A 19,355-nucleotide genomic window follows, 5' to 3' on the forward strand; every position below is an offset into this window, starting at 1 on the left:
TCGGGGTTGGCAGCAAATGAAGGACCCACGAAGTCCCACTCGCGGTCCGACGACAGGGGGCGCCTGTGTCGAGGAAACCTCGCCCCCAGGCTACAAGAAGTATATTCTGCAAAATTGATCATTATTGCATTATTTGCAAAGAGGAAACAAATAAATAAACAAACAAATAAATAAATAAATTAATTAATAATAATAAAAAAAGAAAGATAGACGACGGCTATCTAACGTTGCCCAGCGACAACAGCGTTCGGTTCTTTGTCTAAATGTGTTTTTACAAACACGGGGAGCCTCAAATGTCATCGGACAAGGTGGCCTCGCGTCACACATAAAGCCGAGCGTGTCGCCATGCCCCGCTTTTATTTTTAATGCGAGGGGAGGGGGCCGCTGGATGCCGCCCCTTCCAATCCCGCTTCAAATCTGTGCGGCGTGAAGAGAGAGAAAAAAAAAAAAAAAACCCCAAACCAAACACATGCAGCGTCCATGTTGGAAAAGGGAGCGCGGCACCGAATTCCTGTCTGCGAGAAGCGGGCTCTCGGGTGAAGCCGGACGGGCGCCGCGGCGGATCCGCGTATCGCCGCCGGACCGTAAAACCAAGCGTCCGCGGACGGGCACCTCCCGGCGCCGGGCCAGTTTCGCCGCTTCTCCGGGTTAGCGCGCCAGCTACCGCTAGCCAGTCGCGCCGCGTTTCGGGGCACTTCGCGTGGGCGAAGGCGCGGGTTTTTTTTTTTTTTTTTTTTTAATCCATTATTTCTACAATTTTTTTTCCCGCTCCGCGCTTATTTTCGAGGGACACGCGCCGCTCCCCGAACACGGTCGCCCTCGTCGGCTGAAGCGGCGTTTTTTTTGTTTTTTTTTTTGTTTTCCCCGGAGCCGCTAACTAATTTAACTAACTAGCGAGCTAACCGGCTAACCAGCCGCCGCCAGCGGGATTCTGCGGGATTAGCGGCCGGCTCGCCGACCGTACAAACACCGTGAAGACGTCGGAGAAGCACCGGCCTCCCGTTTCCATGGACAACACGTCCATAATAACGCAGGTCACCAACCCCAAGGAGGAGGAGATCCTATCAAGTAAAGAGAAAGGTAAAAAAAAGAGAAACGAAAAGAAAAGAACGGACTTCTTTTGCTCTCTCCCCGTGTTCAGTGTGGTTGGCTGCATGGCTGCGTGTGTATTACTCTGGTTTAGCGGGACGGGGACGTGTCTCTTGACTTTTTAAACTCGCGGCGATAAAACGGCCTGCTGGCTGTCACCGGGGCTCTGAAGTCGATGCTGTTCGATGCCGACACCGCACGCTCGGCAAGGGAGTCGGGACTAAGTTGGCTCGTTTTCTTCGATGTTGGACACTATTATTATTATTATTATTATTATTTTACTACGTTTGTCGTATATGTCCGGTCCCTCTTCGAACGTCACGCTCGTCTGTCGGTGAAGGTGAAGTGGCTTCCAGCTGCGTGTGTGTCCCGCTTCGCCGCCGCTGCTTCCACGGTTTAAAAATATGCGCCTTCATAATGTCAGCGAGCTCGGCTGGCCCTATTTCGGGCGCGGTGAGAAGAGTTGCGACGGCCTTTCGTGGTCCCCGAGCGCGCCGCAGCTGCTGCGTCACTCCGAGGGACCCTCGGCGCACCGCTGGACGAGGCCCCCGCGCCCCCGGCTCCTGTAAACCCGCAATCCCGGCCCGTCTTGGGTTGGTTCAAACAGATTTGCACTTCTCCCTTTCTTTGTCACTTTTGCGTCTGTTTGCATGAGAGAGGCAGACACAGGGCTGTTTGTGAAAGTGAAGACACAGCAGCACAGCACACGGTGCACACAGTGAAATGTGTCCTCTGCATTTAACCCATCACCCTTAGTGAGCAGTGGGCAGCCACGACAGGCGCCCGGGGAGCAGCGTGTGGGGACGGTGCTTTGCTCAGTGGCACCTCGCGGATCAGGATTCGAACCGGCAACCTTCTGATTACGGGGCCGCCTCCTTAACCGCTAGGCCAATGTTGGTGGCGCACGTGCGTGTTAAAGTGCAGCGGGAGAGCAGCAGACCACAGACAGGACCGCTGCCCGTAGGAGCAGCAGTGTAAAGTGTAAAGTGAAGTGATTGTCACATGTGATGCACAGCACACGGTGCACACAGTGAAATGTGTCCTCTGCATTTAACCCATCACCCTGAGTGAGCAGTGGGCAGGGATGTCTGAACGTCCAGGGTCTGGCATCGCACTGTGCGTGTGCGCGTGCAGCCGCTCGGCAGCGATAAGCATGGATTTAACATTTATTATGTGACTGATATTTATATGCTGCAACTTGGGCAAATATGCCGCAGTTAAGAGTTAATTATGATATCATGGTTAAAGTATAATATGTTTTCACATATAATATAGACGTTTCTTGCACTACGTTCTTATTACAGAGAACTTGCACTTAAGGATGGTGTGGTGTTCGTGATCACATACTTTTCAATGTTTGCGAAGACCGTATGAAAGTAGTTTTCATGTAGTACATTTTTACAGAAATAATGCTGGTGCCGGTATCGTTGTTCCTCTAGGATAATTTTTTTTGTTAATTGGGACTTTGCACAGCTGGAGTGTTCTATTTCTTTGGCCGTGTGATAAAGTAAACGTGAAGTGAAGTGATTGTCACTTGTGATACACAGCAGCACAGTGAACACGGTGCACACAGTGAAATGTGTCCTCTGCGTTTAACCATCAACCTTGGCGTGTGGGGACGGCGCTTTGCTCAGTGGCACCTTGGTGGATCGGGATTCGAGCTGGCAACCTTCTGATTACAGGGCCGCTTTTGTTTTCTGCTCGTCCTCCAACAGAGGGAGTGAAATTATCCCGCCACATCATAGTCAGCGTGCTCCCTGCCAACTCTGTCATTAGTCGCAGCTTCCCCCAAGTGTTTAATCCATTCTGCTCAACAACTTTAAACCGACTCATTAATCCGGGGAAGTCCTTCATCCCCCATTATCCAGTAGTGTTTCGATGATTTAATGCACACAAGCCGTCCCGCTGCAATTTGTGCCGGTGTGCAATTCATGATTGTTACTGAATGAACGTTCTCTCAATGTCCCATTCCGATTCAGACGTGTGTATCCCGGCGCGCCCGGACTGGCAGTAAAATGCACAGCTGAAGCAGTCTAGTTCGCATTTCTCTTTAAGCTGTTGGGTGAAGTTTAAGATGGATTGTTCTAGATAAAACAGAAACGTTTCTGATGTCTGTGGAGCACACAGTAGTTATCCACAGTTGTGGAAGTGTTTTTTTTTGCACGCGGTGACACAACATTCGCCCTTGGCGAGCAGTGGGCAGCCATGACAGGCGCCCGGGGAGCAGTGTGTGGGGACGGTGCTTTGCTCAGTGGCACCTTGACCTGAACTTGCTTAAGTTGGTCAGCGAATGGACAAATCCCATCTTTTGTTAATCCAGACCTCCTGCTATGCGGAAAATTAATAGTTTAGGACATTTACATTGGTAAACCACTTAAACTCTCTTACCACCGATTTGAGTAAAGTGGTAATGTAGTATGTATTACAGAAAACTTTTTTAATTCTGCCAACCATAATTTTTTGTATGCAAATTATGCTGGTAAAATTTGGTGTGCTATAAGTAAAAATACCTTGTTTTCTTGGTTACGTAGATTTGGCCTTGGGTTTTTACTTTCTACTTATCAAATAAAGCAGAGTAGGTTGTAGGTTAATGACTGTGGTACAGATGGTTCAATGTCACGTTATGTATTATTCTCAGTGTGTTGTGACCTGTTGCGTCTTACAAGCTCTGTTAACGGACCCTGATATTGGAAACTTTTTGGTCTGTATTTTATGACTGCATATCCCTGCCACAGCACAAAGCAAAAAACAAACTAGTGTGTGTGTGTGTGTATATTCTTTTTAGTCGACATCGCACATGCAACCTCATTTCGCAACGGTGCCACCAAAAAAATTCGGAGGTCGTGCTGGTGCGACCAGTTGTTTTGGGGGGGAAGTGTGTACAAAGTGTCTCCTGTGGTTTAAGTAACACACATATTAGGAACATATCGTATTCTAAACCAATCAGAGACTGTAAAGGCCGTGAAATGATAATGAAGTCCAAGCCCTTAAAGCACTTGCACTTTTAATTTAGATTTTCTTTTTATGTAATATATCTTGTTTTAATTTTAGCTCAGTGAAGCAGCTTCAAATAATGTACTTTATATTAACCAGATTGTTATTTAATCATTTACAAGTCAGTATTGACTATATGCTATTTAAATAAATAAATAAATTAAAAGTGAGCCTGTAAAACTACATTATTAAATGCGATGCTGTCAAATTTGGTGCACCTAACTTCTGTGAGGCTGCGCCTGGGGGTGTTGGAAAAAATCGATACAGCAATATATATTTTATGTGGTGATATTGTATCAATACAGGAACATTTAAATGTAGTGTGATCCACACATATCGCACAGCATCTTTTTACATTTTCATTCAACAGTATCACAATATATTATGAGATAATCGTATCGTGCCAATACACACCCCTAGTTTTACCTAAGAAAAATATTTAGGCCACCAGTGCAAAAAGGTAGTCTAGAACCCTGTGTGTGTGAAGTTTATTGTTCTAACAGGATTTTAAAATCATATTTATGTTCACATAATCAGGAGAAATATAGCTCACAGAAACATGTCAAAATGAGTTGGCGACCACACCATGATAAGAATTCTAAACTAGACCCGACTGTCTTTGAAATATTTCGATTGTTCTCCAATGTTGGCAGGTCTAGACCTTGGTATCCAGTATATGATCCTGTATATAATCAATATTTACATAAGCTTGTTTGTCTTCTGAGGAGCAACGAAATATTTCTTCCTTCTTTCTTCATAAGCTATAAATACAAGGATGCTGGTAAATACTAGATCTGTGGTCTCCCATGGACCTCATGGAGACACCGGTGTTAAAAACAGGCACAGTGTGTCACTGTGCTAATTCCTGTCTGCTAGTGTGTCACCTTCAGGGAGCCTCAGGGAATGTATTGGTGAGTTTTGTAATGTGCATGTCGGGGAGCACCGGTCCAGCCGAAGCTACCCTAAAAACTAGACCTGTATGGCCCAGCACTGGTTTCGATCTGACCTGCATTGCACACTGCAGCTTAACACAGCATTGCTATGGGGAGTCCTGATGTACTGTGTTGGCCTGTGACAGAAGGGTGGCAGCTATTAAAAGAACGGTCATTCGCCAGAAAGGTAGGGGTAACCCATTAGGTCAGGGTTGGCTTGAATGGAGTCTTCTTTCAAGATCACTTACCCTTCCAAAAATGACACCACTTCTCTAGTAGTATTTGATCCCGACCAGCCCTTCCGTGGCAGAATCGGACCGTAACTGATGGTACCCGAAAAAAAACTTAAGTCATTACGGGATCGGGGTGTGTTTCACAGACCTAGGACCGTATATGATACAGCAATCTGGATTATGAACATGTAACAAATATATTTATAACATTTGACAATTTTTTGTACTCTGTTCTACTTGAGTATTTGCACTTGTATCTATATGTTATTATTATATTTATTTTTCTTGATGGTGAGATGACAGACCTCAAATTGACTCTTCAGCCAGTAGAATAGCGTATTAATATTTACGCCGAATTGGTGTCATAAGCCTGCCGGTGCTGTCCCAGAATGGGCCAGTTATGTGTCAGGTGTTCTCTAGCACCCACCCACGTGTCTGTACACTGTCTTTTTGGCAGACAGGGGTGGTGTTTAAAAGACAAAATGATAGCGAGCCGGAATTGGCCACCCAGAGCTGGATGTAACACGCAGAAGCTGCATTAAGAGCAACCTCGTCCTGCACCTTTACAGACACGTTCAGGTCAACCACAGTTTTTAATTTTTTTCATGCAAAGTAGTGGTGTTTTCGTCAATGAAATTTATCACTTGATTAATACGAGACATAAATGCTGGTCATGTGATGATACCTATAACGAAATAGCATGGAATATTTTTGACTAATAAAAACAAGACTAAATATGGTTTACAAAAATAAGAACTAGACTAAATTGTCTCTTAATTTTCATCGACGAAAGCGAGATGAGACGTTATATTCCTATTAGGTGGTGGTTTAGCAGATGGGCGGGAGATGTACTTTCTTTACAATACAGAGGTAAAGTAAACTGAATGCGTGGTCAAAGAGCATGGAACAAATCAGACTGTCTTCCGTGTCTTTAATTGACGTAGAGTATTTTGAGTCTATAAGGTAACAATAATATAATAATTCAATAACCTTGTTTTTTTTTTTTTTTTAATTATTAATAGTCTTTGACTAAAAGAAAGTGTTGTTTTTGTCTGTTCTAGGTACTATAGTGACTGGGTTGAATGCTGAGGCTTTCAGTCGACTGAAACTTGACTAGTTCATGACCATGCTGACCATGTTCCCCCTCCTAGGCCATTGTGGCCATAATAGCGTTATAGGTGAATGACTCTTGAATGCTTTGCTCTTAGATGACGTTTCGTTAACACAGTGTCATCCTTCAGTTATTAAGTATATGTATTTATTTTCAGGGTGTGGGGGTATCTGCCTTTCATCCCTGTGGTGTAATTTGTCCTCACAGGTTAAATGAGCGACAAACAAAGGTCCCTTTTTTACTTGGTCCCAGAGGCCTTAGACTTTACCTGTGTTGATTTTTGCCAAGAAGACGGGGTTGGGGAATTCTTCAGTGCCAGGAAATGCTTTTAGTTGAAGAGCTCAGACAATGGTCCTCGGTTTTGTGTTCCGTTTTAAGCGCTCCTCTCATGAAGTACCCTCTCAAGCACGCTTGCCCTGCAGCAGTGGGGACATCTGTGAGGAGGGCTCTCTCCACACGAGAGAGAGAGAAAGGTCATCCGTAACTGGGTGGAGTGGGGGATCTCTGCAATGTGTACGTGTTCATTCCACACATGCTCGCTACACCTGACTTTGGCGATTTCCCTCATACTTTCAAGGAGTCATATCACAGTCATAGAGCCACCTTACTATCATTTATTAACCGTTAAAGTAACTAATCAGAAAACAGTATCTACAAAGCAAACCACTGGGAGATCCAATTAACCTTCATCTCACGTCCAAATATTGAGGGTTTTCTTAGTCGTTAACTTAAAATGTTTCTGAAGCTATAGTTGCCTGGCTTTTTCATTCCTGTGCTTTTATTGAATGTGAAAAAAAGTGAACGGAGTAGACGTTGTATCTCAAATGCAGTTTGGGTTGGCGCCACACAGAAAGAATAAAGACCTTTTTGGTCCAATCTATTTCCATTTTATTTGCTTTCGGAGTCTGTATGCTGCTTTCATTTTGAGAAATCTTCTCTCCCATTCACTCCCTCTTTCCCACACTTTACTTGATTAATTATTAAAGCTCCTTCCACTTCCAAAAACCATAACCATAAGCAAATACTACAGTTTTAAACTTTTGAGTAATTATGATTAATCTCAGCCTATTATCAGCTTGTTTTTGGACCAATTTATTATTTTACATGATCAAATGTCATTAAATTTTAATTAAGGCCTATGTATTCAGTTTTTTCCTATTGTTGATATATGTGTGTGTGAGTTTTGGTGTGGCTTGTTTATAACCCCTAACTGTGGAATCTTGCTTCGTGAATGATCTGCTACTCTTCAGTGTCCTTAGGGTGTACATTTCAGGCGGCACCATGCGTGACTAATGGATAACTTTCATCAGGGCGAATGATCAGCTTCTCATGGAGGTGAAAAATACCAGAACCTCTGGTTTACAGCCTGAGTGTTTCTTAAAGAAGTACACGTACACAGTAATTGATCAGGGTCAGTTATCAGATATTTTGATTAACATGCTCAGATGGAATATATATTTTTAGATTAAGCTTTTGAGGAAGGGCTTTGATTTGTCTAACCTGTCAACAGCAGTATTCGCAATATGAAACTTAATTTTTTTCTGTCCTTGAATGCTGACGTAAAAAAACCGAAGGATATACAATGCATGCGTTGCTGTTCAACTAAATAGATAAAAAATAGTCGTACTGTTCAGCCTGTAAAGTAAACCTGGTTTAATTGTGGGTTGTCATTAAGTCCTCTCCCCTTTTTCCCATTTTCGTAAACTCTTGCTACTTCAGACCTTTTACAGACCTTTATGTATTCCACAGCAATGTCTTTTATGCTCCAGTGCACATTTAGTCAGCGTGGACTTCCATCTGAGAAAATCGTAACAGTGATACTGAAGTCGACGTGACCGTAGCTCGGATGAGCGCTTTGGTCATGGTGGTGTTAGTCATTGGGACACTGCATCCTGTGGAAGGCGAGATCAGGAGCCGTGCTACAGCGCTGCCTGTGTCTGACTTCCGTCTCCATTGATCAGTGTCTGAGCAGGCGTTCCCCCAAAGGAGACGGACGTGCAGCAGAGATGTCAGCTGAAAGCTGCAGCCAGTGGCGACAGGACTTCCTGGCCCGTTTGTCTGTCACATTTGGCATTTTGTTGCCTGAGAGTGTCTGGAGTTTTCTTTTTTTTTTTTTTTTTTTTTTTTTTCCTCTCCACACTGCTGTCTGTCTATAAAAATGTGTAGAAAGTAATATTCTTATTTGTTAAATAGTGTAATATATTGTGCACTGTTGTTGTAACAACCAGGTTACATGTGTGTAGGGGACGAGATAGGAAGGTTTGTTTTAGAGAGGGGCGGGTTGGGATGCATCCTTCCTATTGGCAGTCATCTCTTGTGACTCCACCCTCACTTTTCCCGCCTCCTTTCCACTTGTCCTGCCCTTACACTCATTCCTCACTGCATGCCATGGCATTCTCCCTGCCGCCGAGTGCAGGAAAGAGGAAAAATATCAGCAAGGGCTTAAAATGGAGGTGTAGCCAGCAGCCAATGGGTGAAGCCCAGGCCGAGGTGTGGCCAAAAAGGGCACTGGGGAGGGGGGTGGGGGGTGTGTCTCTGGTTTCATTTCTTTTTTTAATCATTTTCTTTTTTTCTTCCTATTTTTAAAGCTCTTGTGCTGTTCATGACCTCACTGGTAGCATTTAGCCTCACAGCCTTAGTGCTGGAATGGTGGGGGTATTAATAGTGTGGTTGTGTGTGTGTGTGTGTTAAAATTGAAGGACAGTAACTAGATGAATTGGAAATGTCAGTCTCTGGATTGGTCGGAAAGTCTCAGAGCAATTCCATGTCCACTTCCTGGTTTGTGTTGTACCTTTGGCCTGAATCTTTATGTAAACCGGAGAATATGAAGTGCAGCCGTCCTCAGGCAAAGCACAGAAAAATGTGTCCTGAAGCATTAAGCGGCTTACTTGTGTTGTTTCGTTTGATCTAATCTGTCTGTAATCATGTCCGTCTTTCTCCTGCGCAGTCTCACTGTCCAGCAGCAGCCTGAAGAAGCAGAGGAGCCGCAGCATCTTCAGTTCGCTCTTCTGCTGCTTCCGGAGCTACAATGCGGAACCTCCGGCCACCACCAACAACAACACAACCACCGCCGCCACCACAAACGCTGTGCTTCCCCCCGTGGAGGAGAACGGAGCTCCGCCCAAGGTGAGGAGGACCCGGCACCTCCCCTCATTCCACTCGCTTGGGAACTGTACGCTGTTGTTGCGATGTTCTGGCCCTATTTCATCACCAATTTCTATACGCTACCATATAGAATCGGACAAGAGAATGAACCCAAATCGTATTGCATCTTTGTAATTCTTTCGTTCGAACACAAGGTTAAATTTACCATCATACCAGACACCTAAGCTTTAAATATTGAGCCAATTCTTCACACCATACCAGGAATACGTTCTGATCATGACTTTCAAATCTAAAATACCGTAAGTAAGCTATAGTTAAAACTAGTGCTGCACAATGAATCTAATCGTAATCGCGATGCCAGTCTGTGCGATTACATGAACGCGAAAAGCTGCGATTTAAATGTGACTTGTTTGGTCACATGACTTTCGATTCGGTTCAATGGAGACCTCAGTTTCGTGACTCACATAGACATATGGGTACACGTACGTCAACGTCTCCGCCATATTGCGATAGGCTCTGCTGTGCAGTGAAGCATATACATGTCTATGGAGAGAAGTGCATAAAAATGCCTCACTCTTGTGCTGCTTGGGGCTGTACAAACCGCTGTACGCTCCAAACCAGATCCCGATTACAAACCAGATTACATTTCATAGGTAAGGCTGGACAATTGTTTTGAATATATTTGGCCATTATAAAATCCCGTTTTATAAGTCTTAACCTTAGCTAAACTAGGCTAAGCTAGCGAAGCTATGCATTCCTGTGTTCAAGTCAGCCTCCAAACAACGTTTTGGCTAAACGTAGGCATTAACTATTTAGACTGTTCTTTGCTGTTTAGTTAACTTTTTTTAAACTTTGAAGGTTTCCTGAAGAAATTCACCTCAGTTTACAAATCTTAACCTTAGCTAAGCTAGCAAAGCTATGCATCCCTGTGTTCAAGTCAGCCTCCAAACAATGTTTTGGTTAAACGTAAGAACTATAATATGGGATTTTATAATGGCCAAATATAATCAAAAGAGTTGTTTAGCCTTACCTGGGTTTGTCGTTCGACAGTAATGTAAAGAGTTTTTTGTGATTATTTAATTTTGTAGAATATTGTATTTTGAAAGCACTGGGCATTTCAAGTTGTTAGGTAGTTTGTATTTTTCACTTTGAAATTAAACATTTCACTATTAGTAATTTGAATGCAACTTTTCATTGATATACAAGCAAGTGTCCTTTATCATATCGCAATCGCAATATTGATCTCAATAATTGCAATATGTCATTTTCCCCAAATCGTGCAGCCCTAGTTAAAACGAACCAGCCCTAACTTGACCTATTCTGAATAATCGGGTAAATGTGTAGTGTGTGCATTTATTTTATTGGTCCTGTGTAATTGTGTAAGAGGACGCTTCCCCGCCCTCCATCATCGCCGCGTTGAGCCGATGTTTGTCTGGGTTGTGAGTGTCGTAACCGGTCCTGTCTACTGTATTGTGGTGTCGTGAACAGTTTGAGTTCTCGCTCATTCATCATTTCTCTCTCTCCCCCCGCCCCCATGTTTACATTCATCATTCACCCCGTTCTTCACCCCCCCTCCCTCCCCCCACCAACCTCTGCCATCCGTTTTCCCTTTGTCTTCTTCCAGTGTGACCAGGTTGAGGTCATCCCTGTTCCTAGTGTATGTATGACCCCTTATTTTTCACACGCTGTGTGTGTCTGTGCATGAGTGCATGTGTGCATGCATCACTGTCTGCAAAGCTCGTCTGCCTCCGTGCAGCTCATTAATTGGATCATTAAAAGGCTGCTGCAGCGCTGATCGTTGACATCACTTTCTCTCCAGGCTGAGAGATGAGGTCCCATGCAGCGAAGGAATTCTTAAACATTGCTGCTGTGTGTGTGTGTGTGTGTGTGATGTGTTAATATCGCATTAACACATTTACTGGTGCTTGACTGGACGTGTTAATGTACTTGCTAATTACAACACCCTGTTATTGCACTCTGTGGGATAATTCTGCATCTGAGAATGTGAGACTGTTAAATATATAGTGTGTGTGTGTGTGGCTGCATGTGGAACTTGCGTTGTCATGCATTTACTAATTGTCCCCAGACTTCGTGTATCCAAGTGTAGGATTACCTTTTCATGACACGTTTCCATATACATAAAGTGTGTTGTTCAGATAGACTCACATTAACCAGTCACCTTTAGGACAGTCCATGAAAAAAGAAAAAAAAAGTGAAGTGATTGTGATGCACAGCACATGGTGCACAGAGTGAAATGTGTCCTCTGCATGTCACCCATCACCCTTGGTGAGCAGTGGGCAGCCATGACAGGCGCCCGGGGAGCCGTGTGTGGGGACTGTGCTTTGCTTCGCCAACCTTCTGATTACGGGACCACTGCCCCGTGCCATACCATGCCATACCATGATGAGGTATGACACTCACTGAGTGAAAACAAAGTGGTTGGTGGGTTGTGAAGCAACCTGCAGGCCAAAAAGCGTTTTCAGAGAAGAGTATAGGTCAAATATTTCTCCTGTTTTAGGAGAGCATGAAATCTGGCACCTAATTGTTCGGTTGTGGGTTCTGACTTTCTTCACTGCGGCTTTGTTTGCAGTCTTTTTCAACAATAATACCACCTAACTGATGGGGCTTCTTGCAGTCGAATCCTCTCGCATTTATCTTTTCTATTTTCTTTCTAACTGCTGATCTTTTTTTTCCAGCCTCCAGCAAAATACCTTCTTCCAGAGATGAAAATATCGGACTATGGCAGGAAGTGTGTGGTGATAGATTTGGATGAGACTCTGGTGCACAGCTCATTTAAGGTAAGTGACACACAGACACAATTTTGCTGTTCACCAAGACTCAAGTCTGAGGTAAAATGTCTATTTTCTGATGACCGCTATGGCCCTGGGTGGATGCATGACATTTTCTTTCGTTAATAGATGATGTTGATTTTCCAATTAAATTTTTATTAGTTCATAAACGACTACTACGTTTATCATATCTTTTGTGAATCTTTCTTGCATCTCATATCTAAGACATTTTTTTAAATTAATGTACAACATGGATAACAGCTAATAATTCTCTTAACAATTGGTTGAAATGAATTCTGAGATTAGTGTTTTTCTTCTATAAATAAATACTGCAAGCAAATGTGCGTCATCAGATGTCCTCTTGTCTTATAGGAGGATGTATTCAGCAGAATTGTAATAATGCTACTCCGTATGAACCATGTCAGTAAAATCCGACCATTTTTATAGGATTTCTATCTAATTAAATCATTGTAGTCTTGAGGTTTAATATTTAAGCTGTTGCTAAGTTATTTCCCTGCAGTCTGACTAATAAAGTAATCAGAAGGTGCCATGGAGTAGGATTGTTGTATGATGTGGAATTCTTTTATGAAGAGGAGCTGGATCCCAGTATCTAGCCCTTACCTGGTAAAAGTCCACTGCTTCTCAGGTCGATTTTTAACATGAGCTGTTCGCTATTACACACAATGGATGATGCACTGCACAGCAGAAGGAAAACATGATGGATTTTTATAAATTTGAGGGAGAGGCTAGAGTTGGAGGGATATAGATGACAAGCAGGGGGTCAAGTGTCCACCTGGAACAGCAGTCGCCTTAGATGATCATATTTTCGGTTCTTTTTAATTGCTTGTTCGGTGTTTGTAAAATTTGCCATACATTTGTGGGTTCAGCCTGGAACTAAATCCTGATTCTAAATCCTGAAGGGTTCCTTATGAAGACTGGAAAACTCTAGCAGTCTAGACCATTTAAATTGAGTCACTCTGAACTGTACCTCACCACACCACACAGTGGGGGGGGAAGGGTGCTGCACTGAATAGCGTAGCAGGACACACATGCCCCCTTCAGTTTTGTTGTGGTATTGCACCACATCCCTTCTTACCACTTACACTGAATTCTGGTTAAATACAAGACTTAAAACGAAAAAAAAAAGCAGAATACAGAGGAAAATTGTCAAGACCAAGGAAGCCACCTTCTTTATATGATTTATAAAAACTGTTTGCAGTCTAAATTCCTGATCTGTGCTCTTGATGATGACCTGCTGTGTAAGTAGAAATGCCAGTAATGTCTGATGTTCTTTCTGCCATGTGGCATTTTTCTTCCCACTTACAGCCCATTAGTAATGCTGACTTCATTGTCCCAGTGGAGATTGATGGAACCGTTCACCAGGTAATGGAGAGAAATGCTCTGCCCCATCTGTCTCAGTGCTCTAAGTGCTTTATCTTTCGGTGGGACAAGGAAATGGAATGGGTAGAACCCACATTCGAAGATGGTTACTCTACCTGCCTGCATGGTTTGTTTTACCCCCCACCCTCCTTTCAGGATCTGTCTAAAGGTCATGACCTTGTTCAAGTAATCCAGGATAGGCTGGGTGTTTCCTGTTTGGCCTATTCATGATTACTTGCACTGGGTGGTGGCTACTTGTCTTCAGTCAAGGTCTGTGCAGATGTTCGGAGGCTGAAGCCAGTTTGTTCTTAACAATCAGTCAAGTGTTTTTCATCTGTTTTGCTTTATGAAGTCATCTGATCAACTATCTTTCAGGTGTATGTCCTGAAGAGGCCACATGTGGATGAGTTTCTGCAGAAGATGGGGGAGCTGTTTGAGTGTGTGCTATTCACTGCCAGTCTGGCCAAGGTTTGTCTTCTTTTTTTTTTTTTTCCCCTCCTCCTCCAGAGTTGTCCACCATGTCCACAGTTATAGTGAATGCATATTGATGCATGTTCTGGACACAGTTGCAAATTCTGCTCCTTTTGCCCAGTCTTCTCAAAACCAGCATTTCTCATTTTTCTTAGAGCATCACTTATGTAATCCTCCCCGCCTGCCACCATTACTCTTAGGAGTAAAGGAAGAGTACTGTGTGGTACTCGAGAAGGAAGTTTGAGAAATGCTGGTGTGGGGTTTTTCTTTTGTTTTGACCTAATATTTCCAACCCTTTCTGTCTCTGTGTGCGCTCCGTTTTAGCCGCTAATCAATGCATGGGTAAGTGTCTCTATGGTGACTGCTTCCACGCAGCCTGTGCTTCAGTAGTGTGGTTTCAGGGTTACTCTGCCAGCTTCGTCTCGGCTCGCTAGCGTAGGTGGTGCTCAGATCTTTGTGTGTAGTGCTGTCTGCCTGCATTCCCAGTAATCTGCTGTGCAGTAGGTGGTTCTGAGTTTTTCAAGCTTCATCTAGCTACAGGCTATAACATCTAGAACGATTCTTTGCAAACAAGCAGAGATGCCTGTGTATTTCAGTAGAAGAAAGTACACGTTTGGATGTACATTACTTGCGGCTTTTGGTCTGGATCTGCATCTCCCCCCTCAGCTTTTGTAACCGGAGAGTCTCCATGTAGATAGTTGATCTCCTGACCTGTATCTTCAAGCAGCTCCTTGGCTCAGATTGCGTAGCATTTTTAGCAGAGCCCTTTGGCCTAAGTATGTGGCCTTTTTAACATTTGACACTCTCTGTGCAGTATGCTGACCCGGTGGCGGACCTGTTGGACCACTGGGGGGTTTTCAGGGCGCGGCTGTTCCGTGAATCCTGCGTCTTCCACCGAGGGAACTACGTAAAAGATCTCAGTCGCCTCGGGAGAGAGCTCCACAATGTCATCATATTGGACAACTCCCCCGCCTCCTATATCTTCCACCCTGAGAACGCTGTGAGTTGTGCTTCATTTGTGCACTTCAGTGTAAAAAGGACCAATTTAATGTAAAGGTTTGTATCGCTGATATTAGGAGCCGTGCTTACTGATCATAGTTTTATCCATTTCAACCCATAAAATTTTTGTTATTCTCAACAGCATTCCAGATACTATAATTAAGAGAAGCGAAAATAAAAATAACCAACTTGAACACTAAACATTACATAGAAACATTTTAACACCATCAGGAATTTATGTTGCATATAAACTGCATGTAGATATTTTGCTTTCTAGTGAAGCGGTTCTTCTGCGTTGTGTAATTTTTTGATTTTCGTTTTTTGAACCGCATATGATGAGCTGACACCCGTCAGAACATCGCGTCACACATCACGTATTTCTGCACCTCTCTCTACAATATACAGTATTAAAAGAACATAAGAAAATATTCACAAAATAACACACATGCAAAATATTCCTAATATGTACATAAATTAAAATGAAAGAAATAACTTTTTGCACACAAACCCCACGCACCTCTCCCAGCTCACGCCATGTGTCCAAGAGACCTGAACCGGGTCTCAAAAACAAAATAAAAGTCTTTAGGAAATAAGAAAATAAGAGACACAAGAAAGAAGAAATATACTTATAATTCTAGTGTAACCATTTAACTCCGGCACACTAGCATAAGGTGGCAGTGATTTGCTTTATACGCTTCAGGTGATTTCAAATGAGTATTGGTCGATACTGATCGTCGCTCGATTGATTGGATCAACCTTACAGAACACTGGAGATTCTGCAGCGTTTACTCTCCTGAGAGCCGATGCATTCCAGCACTGTTCTTTTTTTTAATTTTATTATGTAACTTTCACCACACTAAAAATAGAAGAGAGTGCAGACCTGCTCCTGTCTTTTTATTTTACTTCAGACATGTGACACCAAATGTATTGTGACAGAGGAAGTGAAAGATCTCAGGGCCTAATAATTATGCTGTCATTAATGGGACATCTTATGATATTTTCTTGGTTTTGAAGGTGCTGAAGACAGAACACAGTAAGAAACTGAGCTTCTTCTGATCTGATACGCTACTTCAAGAGTTTAGTGAAAAGTGAAAGTGAAGTAATTGCCATTGAAACACTGCAGCACACGGTGACACAACGAAATGTGTCCTCTGCTTTCAACAGAGCAGTGGGAAGCAATGACAGGTGCCCGGGGAGCAGTGTGTGGGGACGGTGCTTTGCTCAGTGGCACCTTGGCAACCTTCTGATTACGGGTCCACTTCCTTACCTGCTAGACCACCACTGCCATCACGGTTCTTTTTTTATACAATGCAAATATGACTATGGTTATTTAATCTTATCAATAACCCTAAAATATGGCAACATCAGAATAGAATTAAATACCGCGTTATGCCGTCTCATTATAGGCATCTATAAGCTAAATATGGTTGATTACTGGCGTTCTAATGGTATTGATGAATCATGTCAGTCTAGCTGGGTGAAAAGTAAACCTGCTCATGGATGCTGTTGTCATCTGCAGGTCCCTGTGCAGTCGTGGTTTGATGACATGAATGACACTGAGCTGCTGGACCTGCTGCCTTTCTTTGAGGGACTTAGTAAAGAGGAGGACGTGTATGGGGTGCTGCAGAACCTCAGGGGCAGGTAGCTGACCAGTCGCTGCCACCGTCGAAGCCTCCGGCCGAGGGAGGGCCGCCGCCCCGACCGCCGCCCACCATCTAGCAGCCTGCGCTCTACACAAGTCTTCACTCAACCTTCTTCTCCAGATTAGTCAGCAGACTGCTTTGAAATGCAACGCTCAAACATAAAAAATCATATGTATTTCCAGTTTTCAGAAGTGCTTACATAATTTACCAAAATATATATATATATTGGCAAACTTTTTCTTTGGAAAAGATAGTCCTAAATCCAGTCTGGTCCTTGACTTGTTGCTATGCAGGCAGTCTCCAGTGGTAGTAATGGACAGTTTGGGGTTTTCCTTTCTTACTGAAACAAGTGCCTTTTTTGAACGTCATTTTTATGGGAAAAGTACATTTTTTGTATATGACTTATTTCCAGAGAAACTTTAATCTTTTAAAACAAATGCTTTAAAGACAGGGCAGGATCTTTATATTAACAACACTGTTATCAGGAGCAAGGTACATGTCTTCATGTTATTCTAGATTTTCCTTCTCGGTTTCTTTGTCTTGTGCCATTTATATAGAAATTATTTCCCCTTTGTTTATTATACATAGTATTATGTTCATTATGTTTTCATTGCTTTTTTGAAAGTAGAGGAATGCATTTGAGGGTTGGTACACTTATCCAAAATTCTTCTTTTTAACAAAAAGTAATAATAACAGCAGATTGTGAGTTGTGCCAATGACTCATGTGCCCTTGTGAGTTTAGTAGAAATATGGCTTATTCAATCTATACATTTCTGAATGAATGTTACATCCACACATCTTTATATAGTATATTTTTCTAGACCAGATTTTTTGTTGATTTTGTGATTTAATCAGACACCAATTGTCTGGTTGAATTCCCTGCTTATTTTATAATCCTTTAATGAGGTGACCGAGATAGTTGATGTGCTGCAGATTTTGTCACTATTAAAAAAAAAAAAAAAAAAAATAGTGGCTTGTCCGAATGACTGCAGTCCACTGAACTGTTTTTAAATGCTTTCTGAATATGAATAGTTTCTTTTTACTTTATTTCCTTTCTAATATGAGAAAATAGGTCATCGGAACATTGAGTAGTCATCTTTATTTTAATTTTTCTTTTTCTTTTATATAAACCGTACTGTGTAGCCACAGCCCACTGCTGCTATTGTACAGTACACTACAGGAGAGCCTCTGATTGGCTGGGCTGCAGTGGCCACGTACAGAGGCGTGGAAGTGCAAGTCCAGTCCACAGGGGGCCGACAGGCCTTTAGAAGGATGTAGCACAGTGGCAGGTTTCAGCAGAGCCCCGTTTAGGGAAGTTTCAGTATTTTAATACTTTTTAAACAGGTGTTACTGCTGCCCCCTTGTGGCCTGGTCTTGGTCAAAACAGACTTGCTGTCACCATAGTGCCTAAGGCTGCATTCTATCCTGGGTCTGCTGTGATCACAGGCAATAATCCACACCTCTCCAAGGTTCCACACAACTCACAACTATCTGTCACTTTCTTTCAATCTCTTCTCGGTTCCCCATTCTACCTCTACTTCCTGGTTTAAATCTGTTTAGAATGGTCGAGGGTGACATTTCTCATGGTATATTGTCAGTATTTGGTTTGAAGTTCTGTTCCATCCCTGTTCTATTCTGCTTCTGCTGCTGATTCTTTCTCTTTGGTCACAGCACAGCAAGACCTTCCACCAGCTCTGAAATCAGAGGAGACGCTCAGAATGAACAGTGCTATGGCAGTGACGTCTGTCATCTGAATGTTAGTCACATGGTCTTTGTTAAAGGGTTTGAGGCACTTTTTTGTTTAATTGTCACAATTTCTTTTTGTTCACTCACTGTTTTCACTTAAGACTGTTATCTGTATTTCTTCCATTAATCGGCATACATTTTTAACTGGACGTCAAGTCTGGGCGGTTCATGCCTTCATTATTGTGTGTAAATCCAGGTTCATGTATATGTTAAGTGGGCTTTGTGTAAATACTGCTCATGATTTATGACTGGGGCAGGTGGTCTTGCTGTGCTGTGATTGCAGTATGTTTTTATGGTGAAATGATTTCATGGTTTGTGGTAAATTTCTTCCAAGACTATGACATGTCATATTAAAGCACCTTTTTATGATAAAACAGTATTTTTGATATTTTCTTTTATATTATGAAACATGCTGAAAGGTACAGTTAAGGACAACTTTTCTAATCTTTGATTTGTTCATTACCACAATTAATTTTAAGTGAGAACTTCATTGCAGTTGAAATGCAAAAAATCTGAATTTTTCTCCAAAGATTGCAGAGTGATTTCAAACTGTGAAACATGCACGTCATACATGCTTGTCTTAGATGACGTGTTCTTGTGTGAAACTATTTTAATTTCACTATTAGTTTAATTCAATGTAATTTGTACTGATTAACATTTATGAAATGCTTATGTACATATAAATTCTTAGATATTCTACCTTGAATCTGCCCTATGGCCTAATCTGCCCTATTGAATAATCCAAACTGAGGCTTTAAACCTGATTAAAACATGATTGGATTATGTGATCTAAGGCAAGATCTCAGAATCTGCTTCCCACATCGATTATGAAAAATCTTACATTTGGGCTCAGGTTTCCTTGA

At 42.6% G+C, this 19,355-nt stretch overlaps 1 protein-coding gene across 5 annotated transcripts; it reads left to right on the forward strand.

The window, feature by feature from the left end:
• The first annotated feature begins 853 nt into the window (after positions 1-853).
• Positions 854-18,866, forward strand: ctdsplb (CTD (carboxy-terminal domain, RNA polymerase II, polypeptide A) small phosphatase-like b). 5 transcript variants are annotated; one of them, XM_028977825.1, is made up of 9 exons: positions 854-1,080; positions 9,307-9,485; positions 11,089-11,121; positions 12,161-12,262; positions 13,580-13,636; positions 14,009-14,101; positions 14,429-14,446; positions 14,919-15,104; positions 16,623-18,866. In XM_028977825.1, the coding sequence occupies exons 1-9, from the start codon at positions 1,008-1,010 to the stop codon at positions 16,746-16,748; spliced, it is 867 nt and encodes a 288-aa protein (XP_028833658.1). In that variant the 5' UTR covers positions 854-1,007; the 3' UTR covers positions 16,749-18,866. The 5 variants fall into 5 exon arrangements, with proteins under 5 accessions (XP_028833658.1, XP_028833660.1, XP_028833661.1 ...); XM_028977826.1 differs by lacking the exon at positions 854-1,080 and adding an exon at positions 6,354-6,426; XM_028977827.1 differs by lacking the exon at positions 14,429-14,446.
• The last annotated feature ends 489 nt before the right edge of the window (positions 18,867-19,355 follow it).

This window comes from Denticeps clupeoides, chromosome 4, assembly GCF_900700375.1.
Source record: "Denticeps clupeoides chromosome 4, fDenClu1.1, whole genome shotgun sequence".
In the NCBI taxonomy this organism is placed as follows: domain Eukaryota; kingdom Metazoa; phylum Chordata; class Actinopteri; order Clupeiformes; family Denticipitidae; genus Denticeps; species Denticeps clupeoides.

What these genes read in the sequence shown, in the direction of transcription:
- ctdsplb (XM_028977825.1), top strand. Translation starts at nt 1,008, where the DNA reads ATGGACAACACGTCCATAATAACGCAGGTCACCAACCCCAAGGAGGAG. An exon ending in CCTATCAAGTAAAGAGAAAG is followed by an intron (nt 1,081 to 9,306) that starts GTAAAAAAAAGA and finishes TCTCCTGCGCAG; the next exon opens with TCTCACTGTCCAGCAGCAGC. An exon ending in TGGTGCACAGCTCATTTAAG is followed by an intron (nt 12,263 to 13,579) that starts GTAAGTGACACA and finishes TCCCACTTACAG; the next exon opens with CCCATTAGTAATGCTGACTT.